This window comes from Gasterosteus aculeatus, chromosome 17 (genome assembly GCF_964276395.1).
Source record: "Gasterosteus aculeatus chromosome 17, fGasAcu3.hap1.1, whole genome shotgun sequence".
Taxonomy (NCBI): domain Eukaryota; kingdom Metazoa; phylum Chordata; class Actinopteri; order Perciformes; family Gasterosteidae; genus Gasterosteus; species Gasterosteus aculeatus.
Window position 1 is genome coordinate 21,146,389 of NC_135705.1, and position 21,666 is coordinate 21,168,054.

The 21,666-nt window shown below is 43.2% G+C and overlaps 1 protein-coding gene across 2 annotated transcripts; it reads right to left on the minus strand.

The window, feature by feature from the left end:
* Nucleotides 1–3,468: 3,468 nt before the first annotated feature.
* mitfa (melanocyte inducing transcription factor a) lies at nt 3,469–16,706 on the minus strand. Of its 2 annotated transcripts, none has more exons than XM_040205141.2 (9): nt 16,455–16,706; nt 7,472–7,684; nt 7,293–7,388; nt 7,047–7,155; nt 6,533–6,616; nt 6,344–6,400; nt 5,997–6,072; nt 5,710–5,857; nt 3,469–4,649 (listed from the first exon to the last, which is right to left on the minus strand). In XM_040205141.2, exons 1-9 carry the CDS (start codon nt 16,623–16,625, stop codon nt 4,251–4,253), a joined length of 1,353 nt encoding a protein of 450 aa, XP_040061075.2. In that variant the 5' UTR covers nt 16,626–16,706; the 3' UTR covers nt 3,469–4,250. The 2 variants fall into 2 exon arrangements, with proteins under 2 accessions (XP_040061075.2, XP_040061074.2); XM_040205140.2 differs by lacking the exon at nt 16,455–16,706 and adding an exon at nt 8,128–8,277.
* Nucleotides 16,707–21,666: the final 4,960 nt, after the last annotated feature.

The window sequence follows — 21,666 nt, forward strand, 5'->3', positions numbered from 1 at the left end:
AGTGTGTGGAGGCTGTAGGGGCCTCCAGTGGGCGGCAGTGCGTGGAGGCTGTAGGGGCCTCCAGTGGGCTGCAGTGCGTGGAGGCTGTAGGGGCCTCCAGTGGGCAGCAGTGCGTGGAGGCTGTAGGGGCCTCCAGTGGGCAGCAGTGCGTGGAGGCTGTAGGGGCCTCCAGTGGGCAGCAGTGCGTGGTCGCTGTAGGGGCCTCCAGTGGGCTGCAGTGTGTGGAGGCTGTAGGGGCCTCCAGTGGGCTGCAGTGTGTGGAGGCTGTAGGGGCCTGCAGTGGGCTGCAGTGTGTGGAGGCTGTGGGGGCCTCCAGTGGGCTGCAGTGTGTGGAGGTTGTGGGGGCCTCCAGTGGGCTGCAGTGCGTGGAGGCTGTAGGGGCCTCCAGTGGGCTGCAGTGTGTGGAGGCTGTAGGGGCCTCCAGTGAGCTTCAGTGCGTGGAGGCTGTAGGGGCCTCCAGTGAGCTTCAGTGCGTGGAGGCTGTAGGGGCCTCCAGTGGGCTGCAGTGCGTGGAGGCTGTAGGGGCCTCCAGTGGGCTCCAGTGGGCTGCAGTGCGTGGAGGCTGTAGGGGCCTCCAGTGGGCTGCAGTGCGTGGAGGCTGTAGGGGCCTCTAGTGGGCTGCAGTGCGTGGAGGCTGTAGGGGCCTCCAGTGGGCTGCAGTGCGTGGAGGCCTCCAGTGGGCTGCAGTGCGTGGAGGCTGTGGGGGCCTCCAGTGGGCTGCAGTGTGTGGAGGCTGTGGGGGCCTCCAGTGGGCTGCAGTGCGTGGAGGCTGTAGGGGCCTCCAGTGGGCTGCAGTGTGTGGAGGCTGTAGGGGCCTCCAGTGGGCTGCAGTGCGTGGAGGCTGTAGGGGCCTCCAGTGGGCTGCAGTGCGTGGAGGCTGTAGGGGCCTCCAGTGGGCTGCAGTGCGTGGAGGCTGTAGGGGCCTCCAGTGGGCTGCAGTGCGTGAAGGCTGTAGGGGCCTCCAGTGGGCTGCAGTGCGTGGAGGCTGTAGGGGCCTCCAGTGGGCTGCAGTGCGTGAAGGCTGTAGGGGCCTCCAGTGGGCTGCAGTGTGTGGAGGCTGTAGGAGGAGCTCAGCCCGACGGAAGATGGGCAAATGCTTGCTGCTGCATGACAACGTTTTTCAGAGTGCTAATAACAACACCAGTAATGTCAAGACATGTCAATACTCCGGTAATTTAGCACCAAGGCTTGTTTAATACTTTGGTTTGAACATCCCTACCTTCAGATGTAAGTGTAGGCTAAAAATGTACATATACATCCCAAAAGAAATGAGGTGCTTTTCAACAACCATATTGGCTTTATGCAGTAGAAGTTAAGATATTTAGATTATTCTATTCTCAATTTGATAAAAAAATACATAAAAATCTGATTAATTGTTCATAAGGATGTAGTCAAATAAACATTTAGAAACACCTGATAATCTCCTAATCTATATCTACGGTTTGGACACATTAATCCATTCTGAGCACTTGCAAATAACAGTGTGGTCTTCTTTCATTAATAATACACTCAAAAAAATGTCACCGTAAATCAACGGTATTTTACTGGCAGCAAGGACGCCAGGAATTTACTGCTATTTTACGGTATAATACCGTAAATGGTTTTAACACTGTTACCGTAAAATTGATTACTATATGTTACCGGAAACTTGAACGAATTTGACTGAATTAACTGCAATGTACTGGCAGTCGACGCTAGCAATTTACTGTTTTATTTACAGTGCCCCACCGTAATTTACGGTATGTTGTTGTATATTGGATTACAGTTTGTTACCATGCGATTACTGTTTTTTTGTTATAAATACCAAAGTGTTACCGTTAACTTATAACCGTATACTTTTGCATTTAATTCCCCACAAATTAAAGAAAGACAACCAAACTAATTTCGGTCATAGTGGTTGGAGTTAATTAGATGCCTTTAAGACAAAAAATGTTAGACATTTGTAACCCTGAACAAAACATAAAATATGCCGCTTGTATACAATAATGAAAAAATAAATCATTAAGAACAAGATAAACTAACTGCAGCAATACGCTATGGAACACTTTCAATTGACCGCAGCAGACGGCTGGCGTCCCTAATTCAGTGCCTCTGTAAAACAAACCAAAATTAAATATTTAGAAACACTGTCATTGGTCAAATATTCAAATTACAAAGATGGGGAAGACAACAAGATGTAAGGAAAGAGAATGTTAATCATGAAGGCAAATAACACTTTCCAACGTTACTTGGAGAGACGAGCCAATGAGAAACTCCCAGGTTGAACAGCTCAGGTGTTCTGGATGAACTGAGATTACGTCTGACGTCACGTTCAGGAGCAGTCGGTCACGATTAACACTCAAATGACTTTTAGGCAATGAACACTTTGAATAATACAAATATTTATAATCTGTACATTTCAGCCACGACAGGGAAGGCGGCGCATGGGATAGGGAGGGTGTGCTGTGCAGCACAAGGTTGGCGGTTTGAATCCTGGCTGCTCCCTGTGCCAAGTCGAAGTGTCCCAGAGCAAGACACCTAATCCCCAATTACTTGACTTAAAATGATGTCAAACCATGGGCGGTAAAAGTGGATAAAAGTGACAGCTGCATGTATAGGCATGTCCTGTAAGTCAGTCATAATCGTATCTCATGACATACTATCCCATTATGATGACTTACAGGATCTGTGTTTCAGTTGCTTCCACACATGAACCTACAACGGATGTAGATGGATTGTGATTCACTGCACTTGTATGTGTATTTCCACCACTTCATAAAATATATGTAACATGCAGTTGAATTACGGTAGTCTGCTATTATTGTAAATTGACAGCTTTAACTGTTTATTCATGACATTGGCCGTTAATTTACAAGCAAGGGATGGAAACTTAACTGTATGTTACAGTTATTACGACATACTGTAAGATACCGTTAGAAATGCACCGTATGTTTACAGCAATTTGTTACAGTGTACTGCTACGCTTTTTAAATTATACTACAAATAAATGTAATATAGCCATTTATTGTTAAAACAGAACAATTGAAAACATGATGATTTATAAAGGTAAAATATTTGAAGCAAAGAATATGACATTACAACAATTTCCATGCAGACCAGTATTGTAATCATGGCACATTTAAGAAGCCACGATGACGCACTGCTCGTACTCAGACTTTATTGCAGCAATAAATCACTGTGTGTTAACTCCAGGTCCCCTGTAGAGACGGTGTTCTACATTAGCCATCCATTCGCTGTCCCTGTGTCCTGCAGCCTGTCTCAGCACGTAATGACCGAACTCACTCAAGATAGGTTGCCAGAACATTGCTACAAACGTCTGTCTTCAACTTCTTATTCTTCTGTACTGAAGAGTACGTTAATAATAAGAAAAGCCCCCAAAACATTCTGTTACGTCCAGTGTTGAAGTCTTTCCTGCTAAGAAAGCGTGTTCTGTCTCAGAGAAATGTGGCAATAAATTATTATAAATGGTAAATATTTCAAGAATACGCTTTATTTACAATGTTTCTATGTGAAGGATAAATACTTAACAGCAAGGAAACAATACAAGTTATTTGACACTTTGTATGCTGCATTCTGCACAAGAAATGTGACATAAAAAACATCCGTCACACACAAGACTGACGGATAAAACACTGGCACTATATACAATATATCATCATGTTGTTCATGACATATTTACAATAATAGCAAGAGATAACAAAGCATTAGCAACAAAATGTAAAATGGCATCAACAACTTTGGTCCAAACTAAAAGAAATAAGAGTTCCCTCTGAATACACCCCTGATGCAGAAATATGAATAGTTAATACAGTTTGGTCCAATTAAAAACCCTCAAATAAAAACCAGTGTCTTTATTTCTAATTGTTATTTCACATTCATTACAAAGAAACTATTATGCTGTATTGTGTTTGGACTTTTACTCCTTTTTAACATTTGGGACAAATATTACAAATATTACCTAACCCTAGTCTTACTGGAAGACAAAAATAAACCTTAAAGTCGTTTGACCTTTGAGAGCAGATTGTCGTCATATTCGTCACCTTGCAGCCAATATATTCATTTATTTTTATACAGAATCCAAGATCAAAAGAATAGTAAAGCTGTACAATTATTTTGAACATTGTGGATCAGCAATGAATTCGTAACAAAATTTAAGAAAAATATGGATTTAAGATGAATAAAGTGTTTATGAAATAACTGATCCACTTAGTGTTGAGGACGTCATTGATGTGATGGGAAGTGTCAGCGTGCTAACAGCCATGCTCCTTCTCATCCATACTCGAGCTGGAACTGTGGAGGCTGCTAGCGTTGGAGCCTTCTGGGGACATCGAGGACAGCAGGGGATCACTTGGGGACATCGGCGACAGGGTGTCCCTCACCAAATCCTTCAAGTTACATGTCCTGGAGTTTCCATAGGGACCAGCGTCCCCGCCGTCTGCAGAAACATGATCGAAGGTGATGGTGCCGTTGTTGAGGTCCAGCGTGGTGGGAGGGGACATGTCTGGGCCCGAGCTGTGTTGGTACAGCTCCACGGGGCAGTCGCCAATGACGGGCTCCTGTTTAATGGATCGGCCCATCAAATCCGATGTGCAGACAGGCGAGGAGGACACCACTGTAAGACCATGGGCACGGGCCTGGATTTCCAACTCCTAGAGGTCAATAGGAAAATACAAAATATGATTATATAAAACATACTCCTACACTGCGAAAGGTATTTTTCCTCCATCTGTGAGTCCTTTGAGCTAAAGGCGAACGTCAGCATGCTAACATGCTCACTGAGACAATGCTAACATGATGTAAGTTCTCCATTACATTACATTACGTGTCATTTAGCGGATGCTTTTATCCAAAGCGACGTACAATAAGTGCATTTAACCATAGGGTACAAACTCAGGAGAACAAGAAACAAGAAAGTGCAATTTCCTCAAATAAGCCAATTTACAATTTGCTATAGATGAGTGACGTTACAAGTACAATTTAAGTGCTACAATTTGTTAGTCTTTAGTCGAGGTAGAGTCTGAAGAATCTTTGTCTCACTTTAAGTTAACCAGTCAAACTTATAAAACGTTCTCCTGTCTGCTGCTGCTGCTCATTTCAGAATAAAAGTGACCCGCCTCCACCCGTCAGTCATGTGCCTCATCAGTGGATTCCAGCGACTCCCTTCATGCATCAGGCCTTATCCGACCTCAGCACCCCTGCACTACTTCAGGATGCAGTCAAATCGCCAGACTTTGCACTCTTAGTCGAAAATGCATACAAACATACTACTGATGCCATTCATAATACAGTATAATGGTGCGAGTGTGTGCTAGCATGTATGTTATTTCGTGTAAGCAGTAATGCCTACATGTATAATAAATAATTCATTTTATGAGTACGAGCGCACTGCAGACACTCAACTGCCCCTCGGTGTACTTTATCTACGCAGCCTTTTTGAGCCAAGTCAAACGTTTACAGAGATGTGGAATTGACTGAAAAGTTGTCTGTTGAATGCTGACAACAGAATTAGTCAGTTGAACACAAAAATGGTAATGATTCATCTTGTGGGGAGACATCAAAGTGTACAGAATTTCCTTCTAATTCATCCAATAATAGTTGGCAGTGTATAATATTAATATGGATAGACCACAACTGCACTGAAGAAATAGAGGAATACAAGTGGGCTGCAGTTACTGTACTTTTTTGCTCCACCAAAGACAAATGACCCACCTGTATACGAAGCAGCAGATGGCGGTTTGCGTGCTCCACCTTCCTCTGTCGGCACTCGAGCTCCTTGGCTCTCTGCTGCTCCCGCTGCAGCCTCCTGATGTAGTCCACCGAGGCTTTGAGAATGGTGCCCTTATTCCAGCGCATGTCTCTGGGGTATCCAGGAGACAAGAGGTCTACAGTCAGAGTCAGCTGACCAGCTGACCAAAAGAGCACAGGACTCTTTACAGCCCCTCTGAGCATCTGAATAGATGTGTCCCTGCACACAAAGGAATGCAAAGCGCACTTACGGATCGTTTGACTTCGGTATCAAGGTTCCCAGTTCTTTGATGCGATCGTTGATGTTGAATCTCCGTCTCCGTTCAACTGGAATTTGTCATACACAAACGTTAACTATGACTGAGGCTAATTTTACAAATAAATCAACTTGTTTTTACAAATGTATTTATTTATGTCTGAATTTTCTCCAATGCTATTGGGAATATCATTTGAAAAGCAGCCAGTGGAAGCTAATATTTGCAAAAAAAGTTGAAAACAGTATTTCGTCAAAAAAACTATTTAACTTGTTGAAACGTGTGCGACCTCATTCTGCTAGAATGACTTCATCCTTCTGATGATTGTGTACAGATTGACTCACTTAAGTTGTGGTTGTCTTTTTTCTGCCTCTCTTTAGCGAGAGCCCGGACTTCAGCCTCTGTGAAGCAACAAGAAAACGTTACTCTTTAACTTCAAGATATATAAAGTGAATAAAATCCTAATAGCAACTATTTTTTGTCCACTAGAATTTTGACGGACACACACGCGCTCTCTGTTCTTCTGTGCTTACCTACAGGGAAGCCCTCCTGCCTCTGGTAGTTTTCATACATGCCACAGGTATCAGACTTGTCCAGCACTTGCTTCATTCCAGGAGCTGGAGGAATTATTTGGCAAACAATGGAATCACGTAATCAGGATGTTTCCAAATTACACACAATAGATCAATGCTGTCCTTATTGTAAGTCGCTTTGGATAAAAGCGTCAGCTAAATGACATGTAATGTAATGAAATGTCCTCTTATACAATCCACTGAAAACTGAGATGATTTCCCCTTTTAACAGAATAATTTACAGTATGATTTTATCTTGGATAAATAAAACTAACTAACTTTTCTTGGTGTACGCCTAAATGAGATCTGACTTTCTGAGAATCAGACACTTAAACTGATATTGGAACAATTCCTTCGTCTGATGGACAGCACTCATCGTATCGTTTGCAGCTAAATGAATGCAGATTACATTGAGGACAGAGAAAGCAGTGAGAAGAAGAAGCACTGAACTGGAGGAGAGATGTTAGTGATTTACCTGGGTACTCTCTCTTGATGTTGCTTGGACAGGAGCTGCTGATAGCGAGGCCCGGCAGGGGAAGCCCTTGGCTGCCGTACACATCGAGAAGGTTCCCAGACACAGGGAGCTACAGAGTATCAAAGACACGACTTCACTGTAAAGACACAGTATGTTTTGTATTCAAATTCAATTCAAACACAGATACTTATACATATTACAGATACAGTAATCTTCACAATAATCCATTTATCATTTTGTCTTTACCGGGTTGTTCATCTGGAGTCCCGGGTCCATAAGGCCGAGAACATCATCATTATAACTCGACTCCAAGCTTATAATGTCATCGATGACGTCGTCCATCTGTGTGGGACAGAAACCGGCAGCGTGAATACCCGCGGCGCGTTGGTGTCTGAATGTAGTCCCGTCTGAAGCGGCGGGCGTACCTCTTTCTCACAGTTGGAGCTGAGGGTGAGCAGGGCCATGGGACTGTTGGGGGCACTGCTGCCGTGCCCGGGCGGCATGCCGTGCTCGGGCGGCTGGCCGGGGCACTGGCTGCCGGCTTTGCCCCCCAGGCTGGTGGACAGATACTGCCTCACCTGCTGCCGCTGAGCCTGCTGGATGTGGTACTTGTTGGGGTTCTCCAGGTGGGACTGCACCTACGTGAGCACGACGCAATCATTGCAACCCGGCATTTCTTCCTTCTATCAACCACTGTAGGACTTTTACACGAAACAGGAACAGTGGATTTTCTAAACAGGTCGTGATATTTAGAAAACTACTTTTGCTTTGGTGATTTTACTGTTGTGAATCCAAATATTCAAGTTGAGCTGCATCTCTGTTACAGTAAAACTGCCAATCCAAGGTGTTCTCTCTGCGGTTAAGTGCAGAACTATCACATGTTCTTTGCGTCCACGCAGCCCCTAAACAACTCATGCAGCGATATTAAAATCTTCTCTGTTGTACTGGAACATTTCAGCAAGTGTTGATTCCTACATGGAGCGTTACAGTCAAAACAAAATAATTCAATGTCAGCATCTTCAGATTCTTTTTACCCATTTTCTTTTCTCACGATAACAGCAAAAACAAAATGAGCCCTCACCTGATAATGGCTGTATTCAAGCATTTCCAACATCTTATTTGATTATCAATTGATAAAAATATTTGAGATAAAAATAGTCCCTTTATCTTGTTGCCTCTGACCAGCAAGCTAGCATGTGAAACTCTGCGAGGCGTCACTGGTCCCGCTCAATTTATCCAGACTTATCGGCTCATTAGTTATGCAAGTTAAGGGGTGGAGGAGGACACTGAGACTCGTCCTCCCACTGCTTTGTTTTTCCACTTTAACTATGATTTTTTTCTTCATAGAGCCCATTTGACGTCACCACCTACTGCTCACAAAGAAGCCTTTTGACTGATTGTCCAGTGGCCTGTGACTCGACGCTTGCTCAAGGCTAACTAACGTTTAATCATTAGTTCTGCTCATCTGGTATAAAACATTATTTGTTCTGAGCCCCGGGAACACAATTGACACCATTGTATCGCTAAAAACTAGCCGTATTAAATTGTGAATTTATTATGAATTTTTGGGATTCGGGGTTGATTTCATTTGCCGTCTCAGTTGCTGTACAGTCCCATTGGCAGAGTAACGAAGGTGAAATGTTTGAATTCCAGGCTTAGTGGTAAAGTTTGGATTAAAGTATTTAGGTAAGCGCTTGTCCAGCTCACGTCGGCTTCACGTATCAAAAAAAAAGCTTTTCTGTTGTACCGTCTAAATGTGTTAGTGAATGAATATATCAATGTTTGTCAAGGAAATATTTAGATAATGAAGGATCTACAGACAAATTGTCACATGTTAAGTATAAATGGTCACATGACCTGTTTACTTCCTGGCAGCGCCGAGAAGAGAGGACGTCTGCATCAACGTTTCAACAGAGAGCTGTTAAAGTATAGTAACAGGAAATAAAAACGGGACGGCGTCACATAAAAGACTAAGTCTACAAAAATGTGTTGTAAAGAGATTAAAGAGATTTCTGCCGTATCTCTGCCTCGTGTCCTCTGGCAGGTTCTTCCAAATCACGGCCCCCTTTAGTTTTTAGCCACAAGGAGCCCACCGAGTGTCTAATGCTGCCAACTGGCTCACAGGAGGTCAATATTTCCTCTATATATTCAGGGGCCATCCCGATACGGGGAAAATGTTTAGTCAAATCTTAAAATAAACTCTAAAACAAATATGGAGGCGCGACTGGGGTGATGTGACCAATCAAATGTCATGTAAATGTAAATGACTTTGCCATAACGCTTGATGCCAGACGGGATGGATTCAACATTTCAGAACCTGCTGAAAATAACTAACAAAAAGTATATATTTTAAAAAATGACTCTCCCAATTACAGCGCTTGTACCTGCTGTCACATTTCAAGATGCTCGTCTCGGTCACGGACGATATTTGCTGCAAAACTAAAAATGGGCAAAAAACAAACATCTTTGGAGAGCTTCTCTGTGAGAAGGGAAAAGACGTCCTGAGGAGTCGCGTTTATCCGCCACACCTTCAAGACCGGCGGCAAAATATCGTCTGACATGAAAATGGTCCGTGAGTTAAAAAGCGGTTGGGGACCGCTGGTGGAGAGTGGAGCTGAAAATAGGCTCCGAATTTGACGTTATCAACACAACACCACCTGAATGAATGAATGTGTGGTGGTGCAATCGTGTGGAGGAGACACCGTCTCATTGTCCGGTTTTCCAATGAAAATTTAGAAAAATAGTGACTGTTAATGTCAAGTAAAAAACAAAGGGGCAAACAAAGAAACTGACTGTTTTTCTCTTGCTGATGCCTATTTATGGCTTTTGTTTTTGTGAATCAGTTGCTCTGGAAGCGCGAGGTGATTGACTTGTGGAAAAGGTTGCAGGCATCGTAGAACAGTCACCGTTGCAAACAGGCCGGGACCGATCCAATGACACGATCCCCTTCAAATGCTGTGTAACATGCACAAAGAACAGACTAGAACGAGCCTCGAGGAAATCATATAACAGTAAGTTTCATCCCAAGAACTGCCAAATCCCAAACAACCCTGTTGCTTTTCTCCTCTAACCGTTACGGCCTCTACGGTCCGCGCAGTCTTTAATAGTTGAGTTCATTAAAGATACGCACCGTCTCAGAGTTCACTGTAATAGTGTATGTAAAATACTATCTCATTGCAGGTGGACTTATTATGCCATTGTGACTGTAAAAGTGAACCACAGTTGAACTGTTGACAATGAATGCTGGTGTGCAACGCGTCCGGTTGGAAGAAAGTATTCTACAGCTTATTTTATATTCAGAAATATATTTATCTCATGAAATGTAAAACAAAAAATCCCAGTTGGGAATAAATTGGTCAATAAAGTAGGACCCAAACAAATGATTTAGTTCACATTTTGGATGTTCAGAGGCGGTTGTGTGTTGGTCAATGACACACAATAATGTCTGCGGTTGAAGCAGATTCACTCTTTTGTAGAAGAATCGGCTTCTTTGTCTGTGCATCACTGCACTGTAGAGTAAAGAGTAAAGTAAGTGACTTTGGTTTGGTTTTCTGTCCTCAGCAGGGGGATTCACAGGTTTTGAAACATGAAATGAGAAAATGTAGAATAATCTTAAATGATCTGAAAGCAGTTTGTTGTGTAACAGCTGCATTGGACTAATAATTTCTTCCGGCAAAACAATACTTGTAGCTTTTTAAAGCTCTCCGGAGGAATAACTTTGGTGTCACACCAAATTCCTTCACAATTTGTGCCGGTTCAACTGTGGAGTATAATGCCACAGTGCTGTGTATTAATAATGCACTCAGCTACAGCACTTCCGTTTATTTACGGAACCCCCTCAGGCAAATTTGTGGTATCGAGCTATATGAATAAAATTGGCTTCACTTCGATTCACATTTTGTCACCAAATCTGATGATGAGAATCTGCTATTACAAGCAAAGCAAACAGGTTAGTTGACTGACGAGAGCTCATGCGATGATGTTGAATAGTTCTGAAGCCCCAGAAAGAAACGTCCATCCAAGGAATTGAGCTGCCTCATCAGCTTGGCGGCTAATTCAGTGGACGGCCTGCGTCTGCATCCCGCGTCACGCTGCTCGGGCACAGAGCAACCCGTCCAGGAGCAGCAGAGGTGAACACATGCGAAGGGCCTCTGGCTGCACGCAGCCCTGTACGATATGAGGCACAGAAAGGGATCTTTGTAAACACATAGTGGAGCTTTTCTTTGCCCCCCTCCACAGCGTGGGCTTTTCCTTCAGACAAACCTTTGGGTTGAGAATGAACTATCTCATTTAACCCTGCAGGCAGCCGAGCTCGCACGTTATTCATGGTGAGACAGAGGTTTATTACCTTCTCAAGGAGAGCACGTGGGTCCATGTTTGAGACGCCTTGAGGACCAGTAACCTTTGGAGAGATAGTCGTCACTCTTTGACCACTGAAGAAACAGATCCATTCATACCTCCCATCTTTCTTACGTCCTTGGTAACAAGCCACACTTGGAGGCATTTTCATGAAAGCAGCTTGTTGAGAAGTGGACTCTTCTTTTACATCAAAGGAGGACAACGATAAACCAGGCGCCTGATTATAGTAAAATATACAGACAATGATTCCTTAACTCATGACTGTGTGCTGTCCAATCTCAGCCCTCCTCGCTTAACTTTACTCCTTTACATGAAGGGGCAGTCGTTCAAAAGTGCTTTTGCTCTCATTGATTTAGCAAATGAAAGAAGAAATAAACACATTAAAACATTTAATGTCTGCACAATGAAACCAGGCCCCAGAACACGGGAATGCTTGAGAATTGAACTATATAGCTTGACTAAAACCTGCGTGACATGCTCTCTGTATTGTTAGTAGGATGTATGGGAAGTCATTACCATTAAGTATGAACTTGTTCGATTTTACTGTGTTCTTGGTATTTAGTTTCTGCTTATCAGAATCTACAGGCGCAAACAGATGAATTTAAACCAGTATGTATTTCATTTATACTTCATGTCTAGGAATGATTACGTTTACAGCAAGATATGGATTTATTAGATTAGCGGCAGAGCAAATTGATTCTATCTACTATAAAAACTCAAGATTAAGACAAAGAAGAGACCAAGTCAACTTCATATGTAAGAAAAATGTTCTTGCAAATCAGCAAAAACCTTTGGTACCAATAGAGATATCAGTGTCAGAACATGTGACATTAGAACACATTTTTACAGTGGCCAATAAGAAGCTCAGCCTGTGCTGCCAAAAATCCTAATTAAGTTCCTCTAATGCGAAAAGATGACAGTTCTTCATGTACATCTAAAGCAAGCCAACTTATCAGTGCCATTGAGTTTACTTACAATACTTCAACAAGTGGGAGTGAGAAGAAACATATTCAACTCAATCGATTCCTTAACGTAAGAAAGTAGTTTCAGTTCAATCTGTTGTCTCTAGTTTGTGATTTCCATGATGGTCAAAAGCAGTTTTGTATCAACAAGCTGCACCCAGACGCTGGTGGTTGGACTCGGGTTGAAGCAGTAAACCCTTAAAGGAGGGAAAAGGCGTTTCTTTGCTTTGTTTTGAGGGCTGGTTTTGAATCGCACGCGGAGTTTGTTCGGATCCCAGTAAATCCATCAGTGAATCCAGCCTCATTACTTTTATGAGGTCAACAATAAGCTCGGAAGTGACAATCAGCCTCTTTCACGACGATGAAAACAATAATTCAATTATTCACTTGCGGCTGATTTCATGCAGAGTCTTGACATTTGTAACCTCACTTGTAAACGATAAGAGCCCACACATAGAAATGGGTTTTGCTTTTGTAAAGTGGTCTCGGCCCGAAATACAAATAACTGCACGTGATCACAAAGCAGTTTCATTCTGCCTTCAATCCACTTTTTAACAGATCGCCTGGTCTCACTTTTTTAAGTCATAATATCCAGAACATTCTAGATATTATGAATAAATTACAGCAGGAAAGTAGGAAAATGGGCAAAAACAGGTTTAAATGTGTTTTCAAGTAGTAATTAACAAAGCAAGAACGTAACCTCAAAAATGTATTTTAGAAATCCATCTCAATTAAATAAAGGTACTTAGAAGACCATGTGTTACATGCTAATAAGGAGAATTCTTATTATTTTAGCAATTCTAAACGATTATTGATGCCTTTTTATTCTAAAAGCAAAGGCCGTATTAAATCAACCATGAGTAACCTTGATTTCACACCCTTTATATTCCTTAGAGGTCATTGATGCACTTGGGCACAGTATTTGATCAATTATTAACAATTCATTAGCAACTTTCATCCACGTTTTTACATGCTAAGGTCCAAAAACCTCATTTTAAGCAAAAGTAGGACAATTTAGAGATTTTACATTTTTTCAGAAATAGAATTCAGTTTTTTCTCCCCATCTGGGGGTTAAGAAACAGCACCATGCCGCTTTTATTTTGAAAGTGGAGAGAATGACCTCTGTTTGCACTCAGGGGGTCTCCGAAGGCCTAAAAGTGAGCGTGGGCAACTCCGAACGTCACAAGCAGAACAATCCCTGGTGCCGGCTCAGATGTGGTAACTCAACCCATCTCGCAAAGTATCTGCGCCAGTGAGGGTTCAAAGATAAAACACTTAAATCTCCTCTCAAATATCACTTGAATCAAACCTTCGGGGACATGCCGGCCTTATCGTTCTGGCTAGCGGGGCGGGACAGAGGCCTTCTGTAAGGAGCTTAAAGTCACAGACTGGGCCCGGTCCGGGTGGAGCCAGATGACATAACAGGGACCGGGGGGGGAATTTGATCACAGCGTTTATCAGCTCTTCCATTTGATTGTCCCAAAAGGGTGAGACGGGGGAAGTGAAGGAATTCAGAGACTCATCCTTGAGCTGCTGCTCTACTTTGAGCCTGTGGAGACTAGTGGGTGGGCTGAGATTTTTGCCTAATGCCCTTAGTAACACTCCTCTGGATAAAGAGCAGCCACCCAATCAAGAAGAGGAGCCTGGAACAATAGAGGTCTTCTCTGCCTCCTGCCCCGCGGCCACAGTGTGTTTAACATCCGATTCCAAGAATGAGGCCCATTGTCCGGTCTCTGTGGGATTAGGAACACATACGTGACAAACAACAGCTTCATTTGGCAGCAATATAAACACACGCAGCCTCGTAATGGAGTCTGGTGAGCGGCTACGCAACGGCCTGAGCTCCAACACTGAAACTGTAAAGGTACCAAACATGTGAGCAGTGAAGGTATCTGCACAGTGGCACCACCATGTCCTGGAGATGAAGTGCTATGTTACAAAACAGAATACAATTGCTCCATTAAGAGACAAACTACTAAGAGATTGTTGAGGTGTTTTTTAAAAACTTCCTGAACGTTATCTTGAAGAATCTACTGCCTTCTAGACACTAAGAACAGAGCTCTAGGTTTAGTCTGACGAGTCTATGAAACAAACAGCTCACTTCAGGACTCCGAGTCTAGTAATGAAAATCAAAGAGCACACAGACGTGGCATTATTCAGCTCAATGTGCCTGTAGTTTGGGGAAAAGGTCAGTGCGAGCCACAAACAACTGCACATGGAGATGAATCTGATGATCTGGTATTAAAGGCAGGGTTGTTCTGGGCCATGAAATATTTGGACTCTCTTCGATCAAATACCTTTTAAGAATTACAAACTAGATTTGGCGCATAGATCCATCTGTCTGATACTGGCTGCACGCAGAACGCCGACCCAAAAGTATGGAAACAAGACACGAGCTCGCTGCATAACGGGACGTCTCATCTGTTGTATGAACAGAACTGACGAGTCCGTTGTTTCAACATTTTGTCCTGTGAGACCTTTTCCGATCCACGTGGACGCAAATCTCACAATATATCGTTCTGGATTTCAGATGTAGCACCTTTAACTACTAATAGCTCTCAGAGGGGTTAAGCAGGTAATGACATCTGGTGATTCACACACACGTCAAACTTCTCTGGAGTCCTGATATGGAACATCAGTACAATACGGACGAGGTCAGGTCGCAGGGTCCCAGGAAAGGTCACACACCAAGTTGGAACCAACACAAAAACCACTCGGACTAACTGTGCTGTGCAGTTTGTAATGAAGCGACATTATCGATTCTGAAGGGTCTTCATAAGGGACACGTGTTACATCGTTGTAAAACATGGACAGACTTTAGACTTTAGTTTTTTTCCTTTCATTCATTTAGAGTTATATATATATTTATTTCTGACAACATTAATATGTTATTCTATAAAAATGAAGCAGAACAGCTTCTGAACTGAGCGTCTGACTAGTTTTGCTAAATGTTTCTACTATTGAGGCTGATGTTTGATCAATTGAGATGAGATTTGATGACATAGTTTCTTTCCTAAATGAGGGCAGGAATCAAACGGTCGTCTGGTGCTGATTCATGAGTTCAGTGTGAGATGAAAGTTCTTTTTTCACTTCATTCTCACAGAGGTCAGAGGTAACTTGGCTAATTAAGGTCCCTCTCCCCTTTTGGACAGCCCCATCTGAGCGCTGTGTTTTCACTTTCATGGTCCAGTAAGTCTGCTGGTACCTCTTAGCTGTCTTGGCTGCACAGCTGGGGGGTTTAGGGGGTCTTTGATAATCCAAAGACAGGTTAAAAAGTATTTTCCCAAGAAACAGGAATTGCTGTATGGACTCAAGAAAGCATTTTTCCAAGACATAGCTATTGTTTAACAGGCCTATTTTAAGAACAAATCAAATATTGCTTTTCCCATCAACAGCAAAACCAACTTCCAGGTCGAGCGCATACAAACGAACCCACGTGAAAAGGGTCACACATGTCAGGGGACACTGACAGGATGTGATTTTCACACTGAAGTAACTCGATGGGGTTCAGTTCTAAAGGATTATGTTACTGCGCAAAGAGAAGATAAAAATGGTTCTACAGAGACAACTGGTGACCTAAAACGAGCTGTCACTCAACCGCAGAAACCTCACGCTTCCCTTACAGAACGCAGGCAGACACTTGACCAACATTCATAGTTTGAAATTCCTGAGGGGTTAAAAAAAGTCATTCCTGGAACCATCTTAATAATCCAATGATAGAGTTTTTATTTCTATAAGAAGGGCAGCGTTCTCCCTCCAAAGCGCATTTTCTCATCGTATTCTCGTGTTTTCAGGGTCCCTTCGGTCGTACCAGGAATGAAATGAATGAAAACATGTCAGCGCAGTGGAGGAAATAGGATTAAATGGGTTAAATGCCAAACAGATTTAACATAGTTCACTTGCAGAGAAACGCAGACAGACATTCTGAAGCCAAAGTCCATCATCATGCTCAGTTTGCTGCTTGAAGAATATGGAAAATGCATAATTTGGTTTGGAATAGCCGAGGCTCCACCGCCATGTCCCTTGCTGAATATTCCCCCTCTTCTCCTCACGGCGACCGCTTCTACCGGTGTGTTGGTGGACTTACCTTCAGGACCTCCATGAGCCAGCCGCGGGGACGCTTGACATGGACGCTGGAGGTGTGATGGGTGCGGTGGTACAAAAGGCTCCTGGTCCTCCTCTCCCGCTCCTCCTCGCGCTCTTGACCCTGCCGATGGGCAAACGTCGGCTGGTTTTGGACACAAACCTGTGACGTCATGGCCGGTAATGGGCGGGAGCTCTGGGGCCTCTTGTGGAGGCCGTGAAGGTCCGGGGCAGCGCTGTGGACGCCAGCCCACCCAAGGGCAAAGAGGGAGAGGGAGGAGTTCAGTAGACCAGGCGAATAATGTGCTGCTGTGAACACTGTGCATGGCAAGGTGGGATTTTTTTGAGCCGTGAGCAATATGAGGTATTCAGAGACTCGTCTGTGAAGGTGTTATAGTTCTTTTAATGATGGTGTGAGATGCGTTCATGCGCACACGTACGTGCACCATAGGCGGGCAACTGTACATTGTTATCTTATCTACGCATGTACACACCACCGTGTGCAGCCTGAATAGAATTTTGTGCAGAGCTCAGCATTTTAACTGCTGGGTATCCTGCTGGCTCTTTTTATTCGTCCGACAATGCTTCCGGTCAAAGTTTTTGCAGGTTCAGATCCACTGCATCTTTCACAGACAAAGAGCCATTTGATCCATTGCTGTATATAACAATCACAATGTTGTGTCTTTGTGTTTGGTCCTCTTTTGTTGGTGAAAGAAAGGCAAATCCCCAGCTGGACAGATGTTACATCAATGGTTAATGCTGTTGATTAGCCGCCCTTCAGTGGCCAAATGTGTTTGGTAACATCAGACCTGGTTTGGTTTGGTTTCTTATGTGCCACCAGACACACTCCGGCTGCTGTGCTGTATGTCCGAGGTAGTACCCGTGTGCCTCTTGGCAAACTCAATGCAGTGAATAACTTTACTCATGTGCAATAATACACTGGGTTCATCCTTTGAAATTTGTAGCATATTGGAGCGGACAGCACCTGCACATCCCAAAGCGGAATGGATCTGGCGGCGCACACGCTGTCGGCATGAGGAATTCCCTGAGAAAATGATCCTTTTGATAAAAGCACTTCCAATCCGCTCAGCTTGTGCAGCCGTGCGATAATCGCACTAATTAGGCTGGCAGGTCAAATCCAGCCCTGTTCTGTGGATCGCTTCAACGTCGCCAGTGGCAACGGCACGATCTTTCTTCCTTCTTCTTTTACCTGATATCTTGATTGGTTCACAGAAATCTGCACCTGTTTCTTGAAAGGATTCTTGTGCGTGACTTGAATCCTATAAAAGTCTAAAGAGGTGTTCATAGAGTTTTTTGATTTTATGTTCTATGTTTGACAGGATTGACTTTGATGCACTTACTATTGATTAATTACTATGAAAAAAATCTATTAAAGCTTTAGAGGAGCTGTTTTAAAAACATCTTTGGACAGATCCAAGCTAGCTGTCTTCCCCTGATCCATGATCCTGATCCTTAAGCCTTATATTTAATCAACTCAGATGATAAAAGTATTCTCATCCAAATCTCCAAATACAAGTTTCCTTGCACCTGTCCAAGCTTCACGCTAGAACCAATGTTGTTAATTTGTTAATTAACAATAATAATATCCATGCAAGACTGAATATATGTGTGGAGACCCGAGTCTCTGCACAACTGGTCCCAAGAAGAAGAAGTAGAGACGAATGCGGTGAGTCACCATCTGCTCATATGATTCAACACGGTTCCTCACTTGGAGGAAATATATCATTCACTTCCAATTCAAAACTAAGTATGGATGATGTGTGAAGAACACATCTCCACATCGCCACAACTCTGGCAAAGCCTCAACCGTGTCTTTTGCTGCAGCGTGAGCGGCGAGGACGCTGGTTCTGTTGGGCTCCCCGTGGACAATGGACACACCGAGCTTGGCTGTGATGAACTGAAGTCACGCCGCAGATCATCTGTCGTCTGCTGCGCATTTCAACATCAGACGTGACGCCAGAGTTTGCAGAGAGGGTTTGAGCGCCGCTATTGTTCCCGTCAGGCTGCATTGGGCGGGGAGGCCATGCTGTCCGTGACAAATGGTGTCGCTCATGAATATCTCACGGGGATAATTCATTCTCACAGGTCTGCTTCACAGTTACACAACAGGAATTTGGGGAAAGGGAATCCATGTATTTATCCAGAAAAGGTCATTGTTTGTTGGTCACTAAATCTTTTCATCATTTTGTCATGTAAGTCTGTTCTGCAATGGTACAACGGTTTGAGTGAAATAGAATGTCACACTTACCGAGGTAACAGCAGTTCATAAAATGATCTCATTCATAAATATGACGCTATTTGTTTGTGATTGGTTTTGTTTTTACAGCTCTGAAGGTAAATGTTGCATAACTGTGAAGCAGAGTGTCCATGTTCATGACGTTATGCAACGTGATGTTTGCAGTGGTTTGACAATTTGGTGCACAAGAGGTTGATGCTGCGTTGAAGTCGGTAGTTTTATGTGAATATCGTATCCTCAGAGTACCATGATATTGTCCAATGTGTGGCTCTTTGTGTACTTTACATAAGTCAGTACGGCCCTCTTAGACATATTTTGCCCGTCCCTGTGGAACCAAATTAAGTCTCGTTATTTCCATCACCATAGGTGCACATACCCAGTACCCTGCTGTGTTCACTGTCCACTGCTCATTGTCGAACACTGAATTAATAATGTTTGCCATTTCCTCATTTAAGAGCTTTGACCCACGAATGGTGTCAATCATGTCATCGTATGTTGAAACTTTTTAACTCAGTAAGTGAAGACAGGAAAGCCTTTAGTGCCACTGACTTCTGCTCCAAGCATCTATTCGTTGTGTTGAAGGCAATTCTCCTCCGTCAGCATCTGAGAGCCTCTAGAAACGCGTTAGCGCGCATGAGTCGCTCACACACACTGCTGATGCGTCGCCAATCGTTACGATGTGGAAATGTTGAAAGCTCGAGCACGACGCGCCAGTCAAATAACAAAAAAAGCAAAGAGGCACGAGGCTGAGAATAAGGATGAAGCAGCTTTCTTACCTTTTCATTTAGATGAGTGATCCAACGGCTCCCACCTCACCATTGGTTTGTGGTTTGAGGAATAAGGTCTTTTTAAAGCGCTCCAGGATTTCAGGACTTCCTGGTGTGACACAATAATGTCTCACTTGCAAGTTGACACGATGACGAGTCCCAGATGTGTTCTGTGCTTTAATCGAACATGTGGGTTTAGGGAAGGAGGACGAGCAGTGGAGTAGTTATCTGGCACACTATCTCCATTCATTGCAGCTAAATGAGCCTTTGATTATGAAACATTAGAGCTGGAAGGAAAGAGTCTGAACACTAAATGTTTGATAGGAAACGTATCCGGGTCGTCTGTCATCTGTTCCCAGTGTCCAACAATGTTTCACACACCGACAAACATTGTAAAAGATCCCAATGACGCAAACGACTAAAGGGACGTTTCAAATGCAGTTTGAATGGTAGAAATCCATTTATCAACTGTGGAGATCATGTCTGGAGAACAAGACAAGAAAGCCGTCTCTCCACAATCGGTTTGAAGGAACAACAGAAGTATGAACAACGAAACATTACCAACATCATAGTCGGTGTATTTATAGGAGCTTGGCATTAGCAGTTTTAATGATGTATGCTCATAATTCACTTTCTAATATTGATTTTGTATTTCTGTGAAAACATCTTCTTCAAACTACTGTTTGTATTCCAGTCTGTCCAATATTACGTTTCACAAGCTTACTTTTGAAGACGTCATGATAAAGTTATCATTTACCTTTTTGGATGAATAAATTCTTTTGTTTTTATCACGTGGAAAATAAATGAAACCATAATGAAACTAAACAGAACCTCCGTGCTTTAGCTACATCGCTACGTTAACTAGCTCTGCTGTGACTGCGTTGACCTTTTTTTAGATCTTTGGAAAGTCAGGCTAACGTTAGCTTCTTGCACCTGAAACTTTGAATGTACATATTCAATCAACAATTGTATGTAACGTACAGTTGTAATGTTCTAAGTGAATAAGCGTCTCTAGCAGCCTTATTGTCTCCTGGCTGTGGCCTCACGTCTTCCACTACCACAATGTTACGTTTTTAAATGTTGCATAAAAGCCAAACGTCCTCATCTCTACTAACACATTTTCAACGTGTAATTCGCTAACAATCTTCTTGTACAATAACCTGTGATTTTAGAATATTAACATCACGGTGAAGAACTCCGGAGTAACGGCACTAAAAGTGAAAAGCACCGTTCATACTGATGCTCCTGTATCTGCTGAGCTTTCACATATTGTTGCACAGGGATGCTGCAGCTCTGAAGCACTCAGCAGTGGTTATGTGCATTTCGATCCTTGACTGCGCTGCAAACACCCTACTGGTGGAGAAATGCACTGTGACGTCCTAAACTCCGTCTCCTCTTCCAGCTTGAATTTTCTAAATGTAGCACAGCAGCCTTAAACAGGAAGCACATGTCGTGATTCAGCCGTTTCCATTCTGAAACCTGACTCTAAAATTTGCGCTTTCTTTCCAAGGACGTTTCATCAGCTTCCTCCTGGACGTGTGAGTTGACAGACTGAATAACCACAAAGGGTTCCACATGGCAGTAATAGTCCAAAACCTTTTTACAGCAGCACGTCCACCTGCTTCTTCATTTTCTAAACCATTAGACCTGGTTTGTGTTATGGGACTCGCTGTGTGTCGCTCTGCTTCACAGTCGTCTGAAGCGTGGAAATTCATTTTTGCTATTTGATACGCAAGGATGCAAATGATTACAAGGGTAGTTGTCAGCGGACAAAAGCAACATTCAAAGCAACATTGTGTGTTCTCCCCCCAGGATAATGAGTTATTCAAGGGTGTTATGCAGAATAGTGCAGATAATACTTAATGTTATAATATAAATAATATATCACATCAATGTGTGGTGGAGAAATAACCACTAATAATGTCATTTTAGGTCCAACCCGTGGCCAAAGGTATCCTCGCAACAATCCTAAATAGGACCAAATCTGTGTGAATAAGACAAGATTCGGGAAATGAGACCAAATCAGGGTCTCAGGAAGTATTTTGCTCCCACTCAGACCCTGTTGAGGACACACAATCCATTGAGCTGGACCTTGTGGGATTGACTGACACGTTTAGGTAAAATGACGGTAGCATGAAGAATCCCACTAGCTCGGCTTTGATGCTGTATGTGTATCTGGTCGTGTTGTGTTG